General features: G+C 52.7%; 1 protein-coding gene across 2 annotated transcripts in view; it reads right to left on the bottom strand.

Moving 5' to 3' along the window:
- The window catches only part of MVB12B (multivesicular body subunit 12B), a 183,582-nt gene that overhangs the window by 23,158 nt on the left and 140,787 nt on the right, over nucleotides 1-19,637 (bottom strand). For both annotated transcript variants that reach the window (XM_022578726.2, XM_022578724.2), the window contains exons 8-9: nucleotides 6,199-6,254; nucleotides 3,609-3,668 (exon numbers count right to left, since the gene is read on the bottom strand). In XM_022578726.2, the coding sequence (XP_022434434.1) occupies nucleotides 3,609-3,668; nucleotides 6,199-6,254 (116 nt within the window). The remainder of the gene's footprint in view (nucleotides 1-3,608; nucleotides 3,669-6,198; nucleotides 6,255-19,637) is intronic.

Genomic DNA, 19,637 nt, shown 5'->3' with positions numbered 1-19,637 from the left:
GGACTTGCCCCAGGGTCCAGCCTAGGTAGCAGATTTGGCATGCTACCCCGGGGGGCTCGACTCGAAAACTGTGTCCCTCCACTATGCTGTGTTGCCTCCATTGTCTACACTGTCCACAAACGTCCCTGCAGACACCCGGTATCTACACACCCACGCGGCAGGCGGCTCCGGCCCACACGAGCTGAGTGGCACGCTCCTGCTTAAGCTCGTCAGATTCTCATGTTGGCGGGCTGGAGGCGCACTGTCACCCACTGCGGGGAGGCGACACCTCATCTCTTTGCATCTGTTACTCAGTTCACGGCGGGTCCGCGCTGTGGTGATGAGGGCCGCTGGGGACAGCACTCCTGGGCTGGCTGTCGGTGATCCCTCGGGTCCCTAATCACCAAGCTCAAGGCTGATGGGGCTTGTTCAGGGGGTGACCCGTCCCCGAGGCTAAATGGTGGTGACAGGGCGCACGCAGGCTAAAATTCAGAAGTATCCCCCAGGCAGGGCAGGGTGAGTAACGTTCAAGTTGGCAGGAGAGCGGGCCCGCGCCAGTCCTGGACAGGAGGCAGCATGCTGCCTTTGGGGCGAGCACTCCCACTTCCTTTATAGCCGCGGTCACCCAAGCCCAGGTTTCTGCTGTGAGCTGAGGTGCCCCCACCTCTCCCAGGGGGCACGGACAGATAAGGGAGGGGAGCGCCTGCCCCAGACAAAGCAGCCCCCACTGATGCTGGGCTCTCCCTGCTGCCTGGGAATCCCAGGCGAGATCCAAGGGGGTGTTTGGGATGGGCAACGGGACAGTGCAGGTCATGGTCAGCCCTGAAGTCTCCCGCCTTCTTGAGGGAGGGCGCTTGGCTTGATAGTGTAAATGTGAGGAAAGCAAACCCCCAATGGAGCACCCCTGCCCCAAGACCCCTCCCCAAGCACATCCCCCCGCCCCCACCAGGGCAGCCAGACTGGGAATGGAAAGGGGCAAAATCATCCTGACTAGGGGGACCCCCAGCTACTCAGGGCCAACCCACAGAGCCCGAGTGTGAGGCCAGGGGACTGTGGGCAAAGCTTCTCCTCGGCCTCCAACCCTTGGAGCTATGCTGAGTTCAGCGGCTAAAAGGGGAAAGTTCCAGTTTATTTACAGAGAAAATCCTCTGACCTTGTTGCAGAAGGAGGAGCCCGTTCACCAAAGTGTGTAGATGTCAATATACTAATCACCATTAAATGCACGTGGATGGCTGGTGGAAATAACTTTTAAATCCTCAGATTAAATAAAAATCTCCACAGCACCCTCGACTTCAGTGGTATTTGTAATGGTTTTACACCCTATTTAGTGTTTCTAACCTCTCCCCGTTTCCCTGTATTTTCTTTAATTTCTTTCAACAGAGAACACAGACGTGTGTTTTTAACTCATCACTGAAAACAAGGAAGCAAGCCAAGCTTGGTCAACGGGGCTGTCTCTGCTCCGCCACCAGCGAGAGGGCAGCTCGCCAGGCTGCCACAGGACAGACTTACGCCGACTCTCCCTGCTTCCTGTGGACCAGGGGGACAGTAGTAACCATGACCATGACCATGGCAGCAGCCGCTGGTAACTAACCGGGCAGTAGCCACAGCAAGCGCTGTTCTAAGCCACTTCCGTGACTGTCTTGGTCAAACCCATAAATGCTGCAGGGCATTTTTATTACTATCCTGATCTTGCAGAAAAGGAAACTGAGGCTCAGTTCCTCAGTGGAGGAACTGAGGATTCTGCCCCACCAGGCTCTGTTCAGAGCACCTGACATCAAGACGACGCATTCACACCAAACACATTTTCGGCCCTTTAGTGGGGAAGAGAATTAAGAGAACTTATGATGGTTTCCACCACATGTACTGGCTCTACACTGGGCTCTCTCCTATTTCACCCCGTCCTGGTAACCTGAAGGCCCGGCCGGGGTCAGAACCCAGGTCGACGGGCCTCCCAGGTACCACTGTCCCCATCAGCCCCAACAGTAGGACAGGGAGCAACAGACTTAATGTCATAACGGAGCGGATTTGGAGTATGACACGCTAGGTCTCAATCTTGTCTTGGGTATTATTATTATTATTATTTCACCTCTCAGTCTCAATTTCTGCCCCATGAAATGGGGAGGAACAATGCCACCTGGTCAACTTGGGGTGAGAATCGGTGATGACGGAGGTAAAGCCCAGGCCCAGAGCGGAGCATGTAGCAGGTGCTTCAATGAACGGGGCTCTGGTTACAGCCCAGGAGGATGGGCGGGGAGAGAAGGGGCGACATTCACAGCTGCCCAGTCTCTGGCACTCACCACCTACCCCACCTACCCAGGGTGATGGGCAACTGCTGTCCGCAGTGCTTCACACATCTATCCATTTAGTGTTCGTGAGACAGGTTCTACTGTTATCCTGGCTTTAAGCAGAGAGGGGGCGTGACCACCCGACCCCCACGCGCATCCCTTAAGGTCTGTGTGACCTTGTCCGTCCTGAGAGGTCACAGGCCACGCATGGCCCTGCTTCACCGCCTGCAGCCAGAGCAGGTCCCGGCAAAGGCATTCCACATAGGCTCGCTGGCGCCACCCTGTGCGGGACCCCAAGCAAAGGCAGTCTGTAAGCGGACGGCCGCCTCAATTTTGAGCAAGGTTGACCTGGGGCTTCATGCACATGTATATTTCTGGTGTGGTAGCCAGACATTCCTTTTCCTAAGTTTACCTCCACCCCCCAAAATCTATAGATGACAATCACGTTGGTTTTTATGATTTACTGAAAATCAAAGACAAAAGGGGACTTTTTTGTCTTGTTTTTGCTATGACAGGTTTAGAAATTTGTTGTACTACATTGATTCAATTTTCCTGGATTTCAGCCATCTTTCAATAATGCAACCTGCTTCTGCAAGCTGGGTACACAACAGAAAACCCAGAGGAACTGAGAATATTGAAATGGTTCTACCATTTCCATCTTTGAGACAAATGTGCCTCTCAGAGGAGAGCTGGCTGCAAGCATGTGACCGCTTAACAACCGTCTACATGTGAAAGACGACACACACGCTAACGCTGTCTCATGAAACTGGGGAGACCACCGGCAGATCTGACCTCTAGCTTGATTCCATTATCTCAACTCTCTTTCTTCGGAGTTGTCACATGTGCTCCAATCCTGGGTTTCTTTCTTTTTTATTAGGAAAACATCCAAACTCTTTCGAAACAGGCTGCCAAGTGGGGTCTGGCTATCAAGCACAAGGGAATGTACCGTGATCCTTCCTCTAAATCACGAAGAGCCTCTGACATTTCCCCAAACTCCTACTGGTGGCAAATAATAAAACAGAAGGAGGAAAAACCAACTCTGCACACACACCCCAACCTCTACCTTCTTTACGCCATGACATTCTAAAAAAAATGAAGCAGAATTGATTGTTCCGTGCATCATGTAAAACCTTCTGTCTTATTACTTTAAGCAATATACACATTAAAAGTGAGTTTCTTTTTCTCAGAAATAAACTTGAATGAAAGTATTTTTCTCAGAGGGTCACCCCACACCTAGGTCCCTCCTGTTCCTGGAACACAAACCCTAATGGGGATGGGAGACCCTGGGTCCAGTGAGTGATGACCCAGGCCCCCCACCTGTCCCACTCTGGGAAGCTTGCTTACCTCTTTTTCAATTTCTGCCAGAGATTTGATGGTGATTCCCAAGAGATCAAAGGGCTGCATCTGAAAATACAGATCAAGTCATCCTTTTAAACGGCTGGAAAAATGCTTCTTCACATTTGCTCTTATTCACAATTGTGACACTTCAAACCCCCTTGTGATCTGGCGTTTTCTCCACTCCTTTTCCATGGAAACCATCAGTGTGACTATAGTGACAAGTGAGGGTAAATGGACCAGTAGCAGGAGCAGACTCAGAAAACCTGGCCGTCACCAGGGTCCCTTCTGGTGGGGACCCCGGCCTAGGCACCTGTCTACAGCACCCGGGGGGGGGGGTCACGGCTCTCCTGAAAGACCATGACTGTCACCAATAATTTCTGCCTCTTGTCTCTCCCTGCCCACAGGAAAAGCCAGTGTGCTCTTTCTGCAGCCGGGGGGATGGAGGTGCCCACGGCTTCCCCACACCGCCCTGACAGCCGCGTCTGTGTGCTGGAACGGGTCTAAGGAACTCCACGAGGCAGGCAGCCAATCTTCTGCCTGGGACTCCTTGGCATCAGAGAAGGAGCTGGAGGGAATTCCAGGTCTTTGAAAATGCAAGGTAAATGAAGTAACTGCCCATCAACTGTTGTTTAAGAAGTCAGTGGTGGTGGAAAATGGTAACACTGCATTTTAATGGGTATTTCTGTAACTTCATAGAGATGGGGGCCTTTCTTTAAAAACGCTGGCTTTTCCAGACAGCATGAAAAATAAAATGCACATGGCAACAAGAGTCAGCTGGAGGCCCAGAGAAGCCTGGGCTGAAATAATGCACGGTGAGGGGTGGAGGGAACCTGGTCTCTGAGGTCCCTGGTCCGAATCCCCTCAGGGATCATCAGTGGTCTGTGTTCCCGAGGGGTACCAGCCCAGCCTTCTGCAGCCCAGGCCAGCAGCTGGCAGCCGGGGATGAACAGGTGAAACCTGAGAATCTCTGACAAAACTCCGGGGCCTTCGGTTCTGAACTGCAGCCCAGAGGCAGGGGATTTCCTGGGAGGGGTGGTAGAAAGAGGCCGGCTCTGAGCCCAAGGACCTGGATTCTAACTGGGCTCAGTGCCCCTTCGTGATGCAGCAGCGGCAGGTTAATCACTCGAGCATTTCCTCTCCGGTTACAAAGCATTGCGGGAGGGCCCTGCCGGCTGGGCTGCTGAGATTAAACACAGAAGTGCAGGGAAGCGCTTGCACTGGGCTTGGCCCGAATCCGCCTGCCTGAGCACTTGCTGAGTCGGCAGAGCCCGATCTTGGGACAGGGCCACCGAATTAGGCACTCAGCTCCTGGGGCTGCTCTGCCAGTAGCCACAAAACAGTTTGGCTTTCTCCTGCTGCCAGCCCGAGTGGTGCGAGAGCGGGGCTGCCTGCCTGAGCGGCCCGGGATCCAGCAGAGGTCCAGCTGTTGTATCATTAGGCTCTAACTGCCCCACTAAACTTTCCTGATTGGAGCCGGTGTGCAGGACAGAACAGCCTCTCCAAGGGAGTGGGCGGGAGAGGCGCCAGCATCTCCATGGCAACGCGGCCAAGTGGAGTCAGCTGAAGTTACTCATGCTCCGTAGGTCAAGTCACGAGCGTTTTTCAAGATTAAGCTGCTTACCAGAAGGGTTCAGAGAAGACCTATTATATTTCATGAAAATGGAAACTCCAGTGCAGGTCAAATCGCGAGCTGGGTGGTTTTAAGCTGGGTCCAAGAAAAACACTGAAGGATTCTTTAGCTGGTGCCCAAACTAGGGCCTTCATGTTTATTAGCTACTCAAAGCAAACTTCTGCAGAAAGGATTTTAAAAAGCCCAGAGAGCAGTCTACTGAGCCAGCATGGACCAGGCCTGCACAGCTGAGGGAGGGCCACTGCCACACTGGGGGGCAGGCACCACCGGAGAGAGGGCACGGGGTGCCAGGCGGGGCCCGCAAAGCTGTGCGTGCTGGGTGCCTCTCACGATCTGGGTTCTGGCCTTCAGACCCAGCTAGCTCACTCAATCCCTCTGTCACTAAAGATGGCTCAAGGGCCCAGCCTGGCCTCAGTTGCCTCACGTGTATCATGGGGTCCGTGCTAGCCTGCAGTGGGCGGGAGACCCACAGCTGCAGGGCACCCTGCCACTCCGATGCCTGCGATTTAGAGCAGAGAACGTGGTCATCATGGAATGCGGCAATGACAATGGGGAAGTGAGGCAGCTTTCTTTCTGCTAGACATTGACTTTGTTAAATAAAAAATAACAGAAATTAGTAAGGTGAGCTTGGAAAGCAAGAACATTTACAGCCGGTGAAGTTCAGTACAATTTACCATCACACTTGAATCAAAAAGCCTTGGCTGCGTCTGCGTCTGAGTATGTCTGCTAGTCTGTCTCGCTCCCTCCCCACCCTCATCCCTTCTTTCACTTCTCAAGCACCCACTACGGGCAGCATTAGCTGAAGGGGCCCAGGGAGGAACACGACCCACTTCCGGCTCTCAGGCAGCCCTGCTGTAGGCTGCAGGGCTGAGCTTCCAGAGGCGGGGAGAACACGAGGACAGCAGTGATTCTGGCGGGGGAAGGGGAGTGGGGCAGAAGGGGAGGGCGATCGTGCTTAAAACTTACACTTTCTGGAACACAAGAAAACTTCTCTGAAATCATAAATGGCACACCATCCATTGCTGCAAAAGAAGAAGAAAAGAGAGGAAATGGCATTGCAGACACCACTAATGTTCAGCACCTTGAGATACTGACACAGACAGTACAGGCCGGTCAGGGCTGGAGCCGGCCGACACGTGCACAGGTGAGTGGGGCCGAGGGCAATGGGTGCCCAGGTACCATTCCTGCTCCCGGGAAGGACACACACCTGGTGAGCAAGACAGACGCACCGCCGAAGTGCAGACGAGCTGTGAGAGCAGGGAAGGGTCCAGAGCCCACCCGGGGTCCAGCCTGTAAGCGGTGGGAGCCACCGAAGGGCTGGTGGCAGGACAGAGGCACACGAGGGCTGAGGGGACAATGCCGGGCTCGGCGAGGAGGTGGGCAGTAAGCGTGTTCCTGAGATGTCCTTCCAGTTGAGCCTGATCACAGCCAGGCTGTCAGGCTCCCGGGAAAGGTCCAGGTTGGAGGAAGGAGTGGTTCTGGAGTCAGACAGCTGGGTTTGGACCCTGGCCACGGCTTTGGGTGTTGGGGGTCCGCCTGCCGATGCAGGGGACACGGGTTCGTGCCCCGGTCTGGGAAGATCCCACATGCCGCGGAGCGGCTGGGCCCGTGAGCCATGGCCGCTGAGCCTGCGCGTCCGGAGCCTGTGCTCCGCGACGGGAGGGGCCACAGCAGTGGGAGGCCCGCGTACCGCAAAACAAACAAACAAACAAAAAAAACCACGGCCTGCGGAGGAGTAGGTGTGAGCGGGCTGTGTGTGAGGCTCCGCCTCCGGCGCCCAGGTGCTCGGCAGGCGGGGCTGCGCGGCCACCATCGCCGGCTCCTGGTCCGCTTTCCTGGGCTGAATCGCGGCTCCCCTGTCTCCTCAGTGTTAACAGGACACAGAAGGGGCGGGAATGGGTCCCCAGCAAAGGAAAACGGGGCGGGGGTGTGTGTTCATTGGTTCAGTTCCTTTCCCACAGCCCCGCGCCCACCGAGTCCCCAGGTCATCGCTGTCAAATCACGACCGGGAGCTGCCTCCCCGAGCGCGCCCTCTCCCGGGAGGAGCGGAATAATGACGTCAGTGTGGAAACCTCGGCACACGGAGGAGCACGTCGCACTGGACCGAGCGTGACGCCGGTCCCCCGCAGCGTGAAGGCCAGGCAGCCGCGGGCCGTGGGGCGGGTGGACGCTTCTCCTGGGGCCCGGCTTCGCCCTCAGGTCTGAGCAGAGGCCAAACCAGGCCTCCCTGGTCCCAGCCACTGGCGTGGCGTGGAGCGTCACGCCGAGGGCACTGGTTTTCTGGTGAATTGTGGTCACAGGAAGAAACGGAGTGATGAGTTCCCTGGGAAGCGATCATCTCTGCCTCCCCCGACATCTAAGATGGGGCCCTCTCTGGTACACAAGTGGTGGACAATTTTTTTTCAGTCCTAAGAAATAAGAGTCACAGAAGCAGAAAGAAGGAAATAAGAGAAAGAAAAGAAATCTGGGACAAAGCCTCTCTGATCAGTAAGATGAGCCACATGTCTCATTTTAAGCTACATTCACAATTTCTGGGAAGATAAAAATGGAAACTTCTCTGGTAAGTTTGAGGAAAAAGCAATAGCACAGCCGGCCGCAGCTGCTGCACTGGAAACCTCCTCCTTTCCTGGGAAGCCTGCTTGGTCACGGGGCTCCGACAGAGACGTCTGTGGTCAGAGACCTCACATCACGGAGGCCCTGCAACCTGCCCTCACTGCCTGGAAGAGGACCAGCTAAGCACTGGGGACAGTGTGACAGCTCCCCAGAAAGGCAGGGGAAAGCCCACAGTAACCTTAACACGGTACAGCACACACGCAAATATACTAATGAAATCTGAGCACCTATGCTCACTTACAGCTGGGAAAACCCATCCCTGAACAGATGATCCCTGAAAGGCCACGACGCCTTCTAGAAAGAGCAGGACCAGGCCCACCCAGGACCCAAGGAGAGGCCAAGCTCCCTTCCCAGAAGTTGCCACCGTGCACTCAACGTGGCTGGGAGTCAAGGCTCACTCCATGCGGCACTCTGACCCCAGCCCCCTTTCAAAAGCCACGGAGGCAGGAAAGCATGCAGCACTGACAGCATTTCGGATCACTCACAGATTGGGGGTCAGAGCCCACACAGGCGCCAAGCAGTGACTCCTGTCTTTGGCCCTTCCATGAGGTATACATGAAATTTCTGAGAGCAAACCTGCTTCTTCCACACCAGGGCCTTTCACGGTTTTGACAACATTACCAGTCCCTCCCCAAGTGTCTAGCTGGCCCTTCTACCAGCTCCTTCCCATCAGACCGACGGGCCAGGAGGTGGGCTTGTGTGCAAACAGCCCCATCAGACCCATCATGGTCTTTTCGAAGCCACTCTTTCCTTGGCCATCCCCCTCACCGTTAAGGCACCGCCCCCATCCTGGCCACCCCAAGTCAGGCGCTAGAAGCCACAGCCTACTTTACTTCTTCAGATTCTCAAAGCCCCCTGTTGTCACCTGCCCTGGCCCTGTCACTCTCTGCTCTCTGCACACGTGTCTGCACACACGCGCCACTTTCCCAGCTTCTCTCTGCCCAGGAGACAGACGGCAGGGCCCAGGGCAGAGCTCCCTTCCTGCGCTCGGGAAGCAATCCGACCCAACGCTGGAGAGCGGTTTCCAGTGAGCGCATCTTTGGCCACATCGCTAAGCGGAGAACCCCGCTCGTTCATTCACTAGGCTTTCTGCCTTTGGTGTTTAAAGACCTCCTTAGTGTCTGGGGGTTTCTGGTAAGATATGGTGAAGATCTCCGTTCTCCCTGGTGACAGCTGTTTCCATCCAAATGTCAACACATGTTCAGAGAACTGGTGTTCTGACAAGGTGGTAAGTGACCTGCAAAGGCCCGACTACCCCGGGAAATGAGAGACCTGGGGAGCACTGGGCGAAACTGAGGAAGGCTAGTGACCCCTGCCCAGTGTGAGGCTGGCAGTCAAGCCTGCATACAAAGGGAAGAGACAGGAGGGTTTCCAAGGCGGGGTGCTTACGGCCCCTCCGCACAGGATGCCCCTCCCCTTCACCCTACGTCCACCCACCGCCATCCCTCTGGGATCCGCTTAGAGTGGCCCCCGGGTGCCTAGCCAGGGCCGCATCTCCTTTCTCGGCTGAGGGTCCTGGCCATCCACGTGTGAGTCACCTCTGCATTCCTGTCCCAGCACAGGGGGTTCCTGGGGTGCTCAGCACCCCCCATAATGGGGCTCCAGCCTGGGGACATTTGGAGAGAACAAAGGGAAGACGCCTTCCTGAGACTGTCTGCGAAGCAAGAGGCAGCAGTGAGGGTGGCCCTCCAGACTGTGGGGCTGATGCCCTCCTGACAGGGTTTAGCAGCAGAGGAGACGGCGTGGAGATCCACTCGGACCTAATCCGACCTCAAGGGAAGCTGGGAAGGGAGAGAGATGCGAACTTGGGGATAAGTTACCACTTTATCTTAGAGTTCAGGACAGAAAGACGGGCACAGCCGGATGCTCCTTGTATTCTAGACAGCAGGCTTTAACAGTCTTGGAAGAAAAGAGAGTCCATAGGATCCCAGGGGCTGAAGCTCCTGAATGGGAGCTGGCTCAAGAGGAACAGTCGCCATGGTGACACGCCCCGAGTCCCTGGGAAGGGGAGCCAGTGAGAGCCTGCGAAACAGATGATATGCCAACCAAGTTCCACTTATTTAAAAAATCGAATATGGCCAAGATTATGGTAGGCTGAGACGAACATGGGTTTTAGCAAAGCACCTGACAAGTTTCCCATGTTACCCATATGGACAAGATGGACAAATACAGCTGGACAATGTTAAGGGTAGGAGCATCCATAACTGGCTGGACTAGACGTTCAAGAAGCTGATTAATAAATCCATGTTGACCTCAAGTGACCTCCCTGGAGGGTGCCCAGGGCGCTATCAATTACTCTAGTGAAGACACGCATAGTGGGCGTATCCACCATGTGGCCGATGAGGACAGTCTGCAGACTGGGTAACAGAAGACCGATAAAGACCTCAAAAAGCTGGAGTCACGGGCTACATTTAACAGACGGAATTTACTAAAGGTCAGTGCTAAGTCCTGTACTTTAAGTCCAAAACACCAACTGCGTTAGATGGAATGAAAGAGATGTTCATGCTGGAATAACAGCAGAAGACATGAAAAAAGACTGGTCTGTAGTTGAACAAGTCAACAGCGTGGCTTGACTGTTTAGAAAGGGGGAGGGATGGCACTGTAAGGGACAGTGCAGCAGTCCTGGTGCCAGGGTGAGGGAGCTGCCACCTTGGTCTGCTCTGGGCTCAAGGGAGGGGTTCAGTGCTGGGACCGCACTCTCAGAGGGTCGTCCTGGGCAGCCTGCCAGATGGTGAGGGACCCGAAGCCAGCCCACAGGAGGGAAGGGGAGGAAGCCGTCAGACCTGCTGCTCCAGGAAGGCCTGATCCCGTCCACTTTTGTTCATCGTTGCACCCCACCTGGCACCCGAGAGCCCAGCGCCGTGCCTGGCACGTGGGAAGTGCAGCGAGATGGGGTTTGGTCCAGATACGAGAGGCCTTGAAGGTGAATGTGGTCAAATGTCTGCACATGTTCTCAGAGCTGTCACAGGAAGAGGGGCTAGAGAGACGGGGCACGATTCAGAGGGGGGGGGCCCTGCCCTCCTCGGGGAAAGGCGGAAGGCAGGACCAGCAGAACCGGCTGCAAAGGTCCAGGTGGACGGCCGCTGGGAGGGATTTTATGTGTTGGTAGAAAGCTGATCTGTGGGACTGCTAAATCCCCTTCTAATCCCATGACATCCATTTCTCTTCTCCTTATCTGGGCAGCCTTTCCATATCTCAAGATATCTAGAGGTTTGCCAAACATAATTCTTAAAATCAATGGCACACATTTTTCAGGCATTCCAAAAGAAGTTCACAGATCATTTCCATCCGGGCTCCTTGTGGGGAGCCACGTTTACTTCCTTCCTTCCTTGTTTCCCGAGCTGAGGCCAGCGTTTCGTCCTCACCGTGATCCTCCTTCTAGCCTTCAGCCTGCTGCCGAGTCCTACTCGGAGTGATGTGCAGTGGAGGGGCTGGAGGGAGAGCCGTGACGAGGGGGCAGCTCTCATGGAGCCACTGCTCAGGGGGTACATGTGTGCCCCCCAACCGGCCCTCCCAGTCAGCCTGGGGTTCTACAGGGTTCTCACATGGACATGGCCTGACCGATCCACGGTCACAACTCAGAAGCAGGACACAGGAGTCTGTCTTTTCCTCACTGGCGCCAAAGGCAGCATTCCCGGGACCCAGAGCAGTTCGCTCTCCAGGCTCCTCGGCTCCCTTAAACCTTGGCTGGAACAGAACTTCTCCCCTAGCCCAGTTCTAGGCTAGAAAGAGAGAAAAGGAAAGGAAAACACATTTACTGACCACATACTAGAGAGCGAACGTGCACCAAATAACGTAACCCTCAAAATGATCACGTGCAAGTTACATTTAAGGAAACCGAGGCTGCAGGAGTTACGTAGCTTGATGGGGCCAGGATTCAAGTCCAGAGCCGTGGGTGTGGCGCTGCCATGGGTGTGGCAGGGAGGAGGGGTCTGAATTCCAGGGGGCAGCACGTGTGGCGAGAGGCAGTCTCACCTCTCTGAGCCTTGGCCGCCCTGCCTGCAAAGCAGGGACAACACAGCCAGCTGTCCTAGGAGGTACTGTGAGGGCTGGAAGGGGCCCACAGCCAACACGGGCTTCTGCTACAGTCCACAGCCCCGTGCCAGGCAGGCTCCCTTTCAGGACCAGGACAGTGCTTTCTTCACTGTCTTCCTTTCTTTTCCTTTTTCTATTTTATTTTTTGGTGGCAGTTTTAACAAAACGCGGATCCTCTGCACCCAGCGAGCGGCGCAGAGCAGATGAAAGCGAGGATGTGCCGTGGGCTCCGTGGCGCAATTAGCATTCTCCTAAACAAACGAGCTTCAGCAGAGCTGTAATTAAGCAGGCCTGTAATTAAGTATATGCCCTTTATCATAACGATCATGCTGAAAAATGGCATGATGCATGGAACTCTGTTATTAATGCTGTAATCCCAAACTGAAGTGCGAGTACATAGAAATCAGTGTGTCAGGCCTGTCACCAGAGTGTTTGTAAAATACATTAAAGAAAAAAGCCGGGAAACAATGAGCTCATTCAACTGTTCTTTTTACAATCAGGCTCTACAAGTCAAGAGGACTGTGGATGCTTATAGCATCGGCAACGTTTAAACAAATAAAGCTCTCGTCTGCTGCTGTATTAATACCACCCCCCATTCTAAAGAAGAAAAGGACGGGGCGTGATTTTCTTTTTCCCCCCCAACTGACCGGGATACCTGCCTTTGCTTTCCTAGGGGAAGAAGTCCAATTTGCGTGCCGTATCTGTTTGGACATAAAATTGGATTTCGGCTTTTGCACAGACAGCTCTGCCATGAATCTCTAGGAACGCTGCCTGGCAAGGGGATAGGGTCACAGCTCCTGCGTACAGCAGCTACTGTGTAACTGTACTGCCAAGGCAATCCCTCAGAGCCTTCCCTTGATTCTCCCCTCCAAATGCACACCCCTGGACTTCTGAGGGCTCAGCACAAACCCACCGCTTACCAGCTCCCAAAGGCACCGGGCCGGGACCAGCCCATCACCTTGGTCAGGCCTGCCGATTCCTTCCTCAACGAGGAAATACTCCAATCGACACATGCGTTAATTTCAACGCACTTGATAAAGAGATTCGTAAAGTCATGCGGTAAGAAACTGTAAACTTTTTAAAAAGACTCCATTACTAGCATCTCAATTGTTGTCTGCTTACAGTTGCCAAGTGGTGTTAAGTGAGCTTGGTCATGGTTCCTCAGAAGTCCTTGCAGAGATGAGGGTGAACAACGTGGCTTGCTGGCAGGCAGTCATTTTCAGAATAAAATTGAATGCAGTTGGAACGGTAGGAGACCTGTAATTCTGTGGGCCTGCTTGGGGCTCAGAGCTGTAAATAATCAGTAACCTGGCCCTTTCTTCTCCCCTTTCCTGCGGCCTTTCAAAGGTTCTTTACAATTTGTGATGGGAAAAATGCCAGCAACTCTAGATCTCAAGGCCATTTCTCAAAACTCATTTGTAAACCAAAACACCAAGCCCAGTTCGGCTTTCCTGGTGATTTCACTTTGGGGATATTCCTTGGAAGACATTTGTAGATGCCCCAGAGCTGTCTGCTAGGTGACATTCCAACTGAGTTTACACAAGGCCAACAACTTCCTTCTAGATCCCCAAAGTAATTTGTTTTGCCACGTTATTCATAAGCCAAAAGGGGTGATTTATCAGCCACGGCAAGAGCCTCCCGAGTCCCACGCATGAGGTGGCTCCGAGGAAGGAAAGAGGGGCCTTACGCGCGTGAGCACCCTGGGGCCTGGGCAAGTCACTTAGCCTCCGCGTCTGCCTGTCCTCGGTGAAGGGGGACAGCCACGGCCGCTCCGCAGCATGGCCGACGGGAAGAAACCAGAAGGGGCCAGGGGCACACCAAGCAGCCCACTGCTTCTTCCGAGGAGCGAGTTCAGGTCAGGCCCTCTGCCCCATCTCTGACTTAGGACAAGCGTTCAATCTCTCTGTGCCTGATTCTTTGACTGCAGAAGGAAGGAAATCATACCTGGATTGCTGGGAAGTTTAAATGAGATAAAAGCATAAGGCTCAGCAGGTCATGGAAGCAACCTAAATGCCCATCGACAGACAACTGGATAAAGAAGATGTGGTGCACATATACAAAGGAATATTGCTCAGCCATAAAAAGGAACGAAACTGGGACATTGTTGAGACGTGGATGGACCTAGAGACTGTTATACAGAGTGAAGTAAGTCAGAAAGAGAAAAACAAATATCGTGTATTAATGCATACATGTGGAATCTAGAAAAATGGTACAGATGAACCGGTTTGCAAGGCAGAAATAGAGACACAGATGTAGAGAACGAACGTATGGACACCAAGGGGGGAAAGTGGGGGTGGGATGAACTGGGAGATTGGGATTGACATATATACACTAATATGCATAAAATAGATAAGTAATAAGAACCTGCTGTATAAAAAATAAATAAAATTTTTTAAAAAAGCATAAGGCTCAGGTACAAACTAACTGCTCAGCAACTGTCATCATCGCGGCACTAGAGGAAAAGCCCTTCCAAGGTAGACCGTTTTCTTCTCCCTGCTTTTACATAAAAACACAAGCGCATCCACATTAAATTATGTAACCCGAGGCTGTAACTCCTGATCCAAAGGCTTTTGGAGGTGCGGAAGCGAAGCCTACCCAGGAGGGCTTCCCTTGGTGTCCGGACCATGGCTCTCCTGGCATCTGCCATCCCTTGAGCTGTCATAGGTCAAGCTCAACGGCAGGAGCAGGGCCCAAGCTGGGCCCAGGTGCTAAATGTCCCCTGGAAAAGAGCCCCCAAAGCAAAGAGAAGAAAACTGCCCCTGGGCATCAGGAGGCTAATTCACCAGGTTAGTCAGAATCACCATACTCTTCAAATAAAGGCGCCTTCACACCATAAACGAATATTCTCTGAGGTTCTATTTCGCATGGGTAATTAGGAAGCCCTCCCCCCCATTTCTCTGGACACCCACCCCCGCCAGGCCTCCAAAACACGGAGCACCTGACACCTTCCACGTCCCCACATCCTGGGAGGAAGCTGAGGGCCCTCCAGCCTTCCTACACCCCTCCTTCTGGAGTAACCGCCCAGGGGGCCCCATGGGCTTTGCAGCAGGACGCCTCGTGGGTCTCTGCTGGGAGGCGGGAGCCCACAGAGGCTGGGCCACGTGCCCCACAGGGACTCTAGATATATGAAGGAGAACATCCTCACTCTGCTACAGAAATGCATTTTAAAACTTTATGAGCACTTAATGGCTCGGGGCAGAGACCAACGGCATTTTGCTCAAAGTAAAGATAAAATCCAATTAAGTGAGACTTTTCCTTGTTGGCTGTTGAGGGGCTCCTGGGTAAGTCACCATCACTATGTGTTCACACCTGCTTCCCCAGTGCACACGCACAGAAACTCCTCGGTGAGCTCGAGACCAACAAAAAGGGCTTTGGGTGTGCAGAATAAAAAGCTGAACCGAGGGGCCAACACAGGGGTATTGCCACCAGGCACATTCCTGGGGAGGCAGGCATGGTCTAAACGCACTGTCCTCCTGCGACTGAGGCAAAGCCTTGATGGGGACGGGACAGGCCCGGGCAGGGGACGGGACAGGCCCGGGCAGGGGACGGGACAGGCCTGGGCAGGGGACAGGACAGGCCTGGGCAGGGCTCCGGCCCCAGTGCAGGAAGATGCACTTTCATTTCCAGAGCTCTTTTCACCTTCTCAAAACCAACTAATATATATTTTTAAGTTTTATTTTTTTTAACCCCTCAAAAAATGAATACATTCTCTGAAGAAACAATTCCAATAGTCCAGCTACGTTAAGCACCCCTTGACTCCAGAGCCACATCTCAGGGGTCTCCTCGGGGGAAGGGCCGGGGTAGTGGTCTGTGCACAGTCCTTGGGGTCCCCCCCAGCTCATTTCCTATGGGCTTATGTATATGTTTGCATGTACAGAAGAAATGCAGGATTTTCGGGGGTATGTGTTTGTGTTTTTAATGAAAATAGCATCACAGCATTAACTGTTCTGCAACTTGCTTTTTTCACCTGTCAGAGGGTTTCCGTGTCGGGGTAGCTACAGATTTATCTCAGTCTTTGTTACACTTGCACAGAAGTAAGGGTGCGGCGACAACCGAGCGCCAGCTCATAAGGAGCCTCGATTGCCATTTAAAGTGGCCTGAATGTCCCCATGAGGCCCCTGGGGAGCCGCTCTAGGGTTTTTGAGCTGGAGAGTGACACACTGTATTTATATTTGAGGGATGTCTCCCAGTCCAGGCACACGAGAGGGAGTTAGGCTGGAGGCAGGACCACCAGGAGGAGGTTCTGACAGTAAATCAAGGGGGGCTGGTGGCCTGGACTAGGCCTGTGACAGTAGGAACGGAGGAGAGGGGACGCATGGAGGAATGTTTAGATGGCAGAATCCAGGGATCCCACAATGGGCTGTGGAGGGGTAAGGGAGGAGCAGAGGAGTCAGGGGCATCTGAGGTTCTGCCTCAAACAGCTGGGAGAAAGGGGTGCCAGGCACAGATGTGGGGGCCAGTGGGGTGGAGTCGGAAGCGCGGGGATGAGCCGGTGGGTTCCATTTTGGATGTGTCAGGTTTGAGGGGCTTTTGAGACATCCAAGGGAAGACCCTGGCCGACACTGGTGGGAACACCACGACCAAGAATGCAAGACTGGTTGGTGAGGACTGCCCGGATGCAAGTACAGAAGTGAGCCCTGACGGAGCGACTGGGAGTTACCAGCATGGTGATAACCAAGGACACGAGAGGAGGGAAGATGTTCTGGAAGAAAACACGTGAGGATAGAGGCAGGCCCAGGAAGAACACTGAGGGATGCTGACAGTCAACACTCAGGTTGAGGAAGAGAAGTTGGCAAAACAATGCGAAGAAAATTAGAAGGTACTCGGTGATGATGGATCAAAAAATTGGAGGTGTTAGTATCAACTTGGTTTTAATAAGCAGATATATGTCTGTGAGTCTGTTTCTGTTTTGTAGATAGGTTCACTTATGCCATATTTTAGATTCCACATATAAGTGAAGTTATATGGTATTTCTCTTTCTCTTTCTTACTTCACTTAGTATGATAATCTCTAGGTCCATCCATGTTGCTGCAAATGGCATTATCTCATTCTTCTTTATGGCTGAGTAGTATTCCATTATAGAAAGAACAGACTTGTGGTTGCCAAGGGGGAGGGGAGGAGGGGGAGGGATGGGCTGGGAGTTTGGGGTTAGTAGATGCAAACTATTACATTTGGAATGGATAAACAACAAGGTCCTACTGTATAGCACGAGGAACTGTATCCGATCTCCCTGTATAAACCATAATGGAAAAGAATATTAAAAAAAAAGTATACACATATATATATATATATATATATGTATGTATAATTGAGTCACTTTGCTCTACAGCGGAAATTAGCACAACATTGAAGATCAACTATACTTCAAAAAAGGAAAAGCAGGTATACGTGTAGATACATGTAGATACGTATATGTAAATACACATGTACATTTACATGCACGTGTATGTGCTCCAACACACACACACGTAATATATTTCTATTTGCTGAGGCCCTAGAAGCAATGGCACCTCGAGAGTGATGAACATACCCAGTGCCCGGCTTTTGGTTTCCAGGATTCTCCTCTCAAAGAAATAGGGCTCTTTGGAGAAACGGCTGATTCAGCACTGAGCAGGGAAGGAACACACCTGGGACATCTTGTTGCACCAGAAAGTAAAGACGTTCTCTAAGAATCGGGGAAATGCATCAGAGGGACACAGGAGCCAGGGCTTCCAAGGGCTAAATATGGAAAAAGTTTGAGCATCAAAATAAATAATGATAAGAATGAGTAAGAATCCATTGGCCACATGAATACACACAAACTGGGGATAAGGGAAAGCTCTTCCTTATAATAAAATGCCAAGTAAGAAATACTGAAGGATGGAGTTATAAAATGAATGGATGCTAAAACTAGTAGGTGAAAATCTGATGAGGAGTGAGCTATTTACGTAGTCCTGAAGTATTTCCCACAAATTACATATTAATTACAAAAGGAAAAACAGAAATGTCACAGTGAAGAAACCGGGCACACAGCACTTCAACCACGTGATCCCAGCTAATTTTACCAATGCCGGGTCATGCCAACATCAGGGACCTCCTGATATGATGCACTGAGAATAAATACGTGTTGAATAAATAACAGTGACGAGAACTGTTCTGGGAGTCAGGGGGCCCACGTGTAGGCCAGTCAGGTCTCAATGTCCTCATCTGTGAGTGCACGGCTTGGGCCACATCAGCCACTCGGCTGGGGCTCACCTGGCAACTTTAAAAAATTATTACTGCTGCCTATTGTTCCTCCCCCAGAGGTTCTGATTTACTTGGTCTGAGGGTGGACTCTGGGCTCCCAGGTGAGAATGTGTGCAGCGAGGTCTGTGCAGCCCTGGGCCACCAGATGATCTCAAAAATCCCTCTCAAGCAGCCGCACAGCACAGGGAGATCAGCTCGGTGCTTTGTGACCAGCTAGAGGGGTGGGATAGGGAAGGTGGGAGGGAGGGAGACGCAAGAGGGTAGAGATATGGGGACATATGTATATGTATAACTGATTCACTTTGTTATAAAGCAGAAACTAACACACCATTGTAAAGCAATTATACTCCAATAAAGATGTTAAAAAAAAAAAAATCCCTCCCAACCCTGACATTCTCAGTCTCACAAACCATAACAATCACCGTCAGTATTAAATACGCGTTGGTGATTTGAGACCCGGATTTAAACCTCAGAAGATACAACGTACAAAATCCACCACGGTTGGCCCATCCTAGGTAACGTGATTTCTCTGGCCCTCCTCTAGATTCTACTCAAACAGCCTTCTCAAAAGCAACGATCAGGAAGAGTTATAGCAGATTCTGGGCCAGATGGCTCCCCTCCCCACCCCTGGAGTCAAAGGGCAAGGAGAGAAGGTGTCCCAGGGCGTCCGGGTGTCTACAGCCAGCGCTGACCCACGCTCCAGAGAGCACTGCACCAGGGGCGTCCGTCCAGGGAACAGCGTCAGGGCACTTACACACGTGCCCTCTTAAACCTCCCAGCAGCCCCGTGGGTGTCGCCATCCCCACTCTGCCAAAGGGACCTGAAGCCCAGGAGATGGGGCGTGGTCAGGGCCGCGAAGCTGGTACAGAAAGGGAGCTTTTCCAATCCACTGTCTTCCCACCACTTGAGGAAGAGGTGGGAACACCTCCCTACGTGGCATGAAGGAGTCATCCAAGGATGGAAGCAGAAAGGTATAATCGGGAAGGGCGAACATGTGAACGGAAGGTACGCAGAGCTGGAAGGTGTTAAGAAGCCAGCATGCGCGGGGTCTTCATGGTGTCTTCTGGACTCTCGCCTCAGTGGCCCAGACAGACATACCTGCCCCAGGGATCTTTGGAGTTGGCTTTCAATGCAGGTCTCCTTAGGCTATTCTCTTACTTAAAATCTTCAACTGTTTCCTCAGGTTTAAGGGGTGATGTCCAAATGCCTCAGCCCAGGCCCTCACAGGCTGACCCCAACCTAGCTTTGTGGTCTAGCTGCCCTCCCACCCTGGCTCCCCACACCTTGGGATCTAGCTACGCCAACCTCCTCACCATTTCCTGACCAAGCCATGCATTCTGTATGTGATATGCCCTTCTCCTTGCTGTGTGCTCGGCCTGGAGAGCCCACTCCTGCCCGTGAACCCCCCAAACCAGCTGAAAGTTACCCATGTGGGTCACCTTCCGAGCTGTCACTCACTGGAGTCAGTGGCCTTGCTCCCACTGCCACTCTGCTGCAATCATCCATCCCAATGCCTTTCCCCAGATGACAAG

The sequence above is a fragment of the Delphinapterus leucas genome, chromosome 6, assembly GCF_059928025.1.
Source record: "Delphinapterus leucas isolate spDelLeu-1000000601 "Yukka" chromosome 6, BTC_Dleu_Yukka2, whole genome shotgun sequence".
NCBI classification, from domain to species: domain Eukaryota; kingdom Metazoa; phylum Chordata; class Mammalia; order Artiodactyla; family Monodontidae; genus Delphinapterus; species Delphinapterus leucas.
Note: the sequence above shows the minus strand (reverse complement) of the source record. Positions and strands in the feature narration are given on the sequence as shown.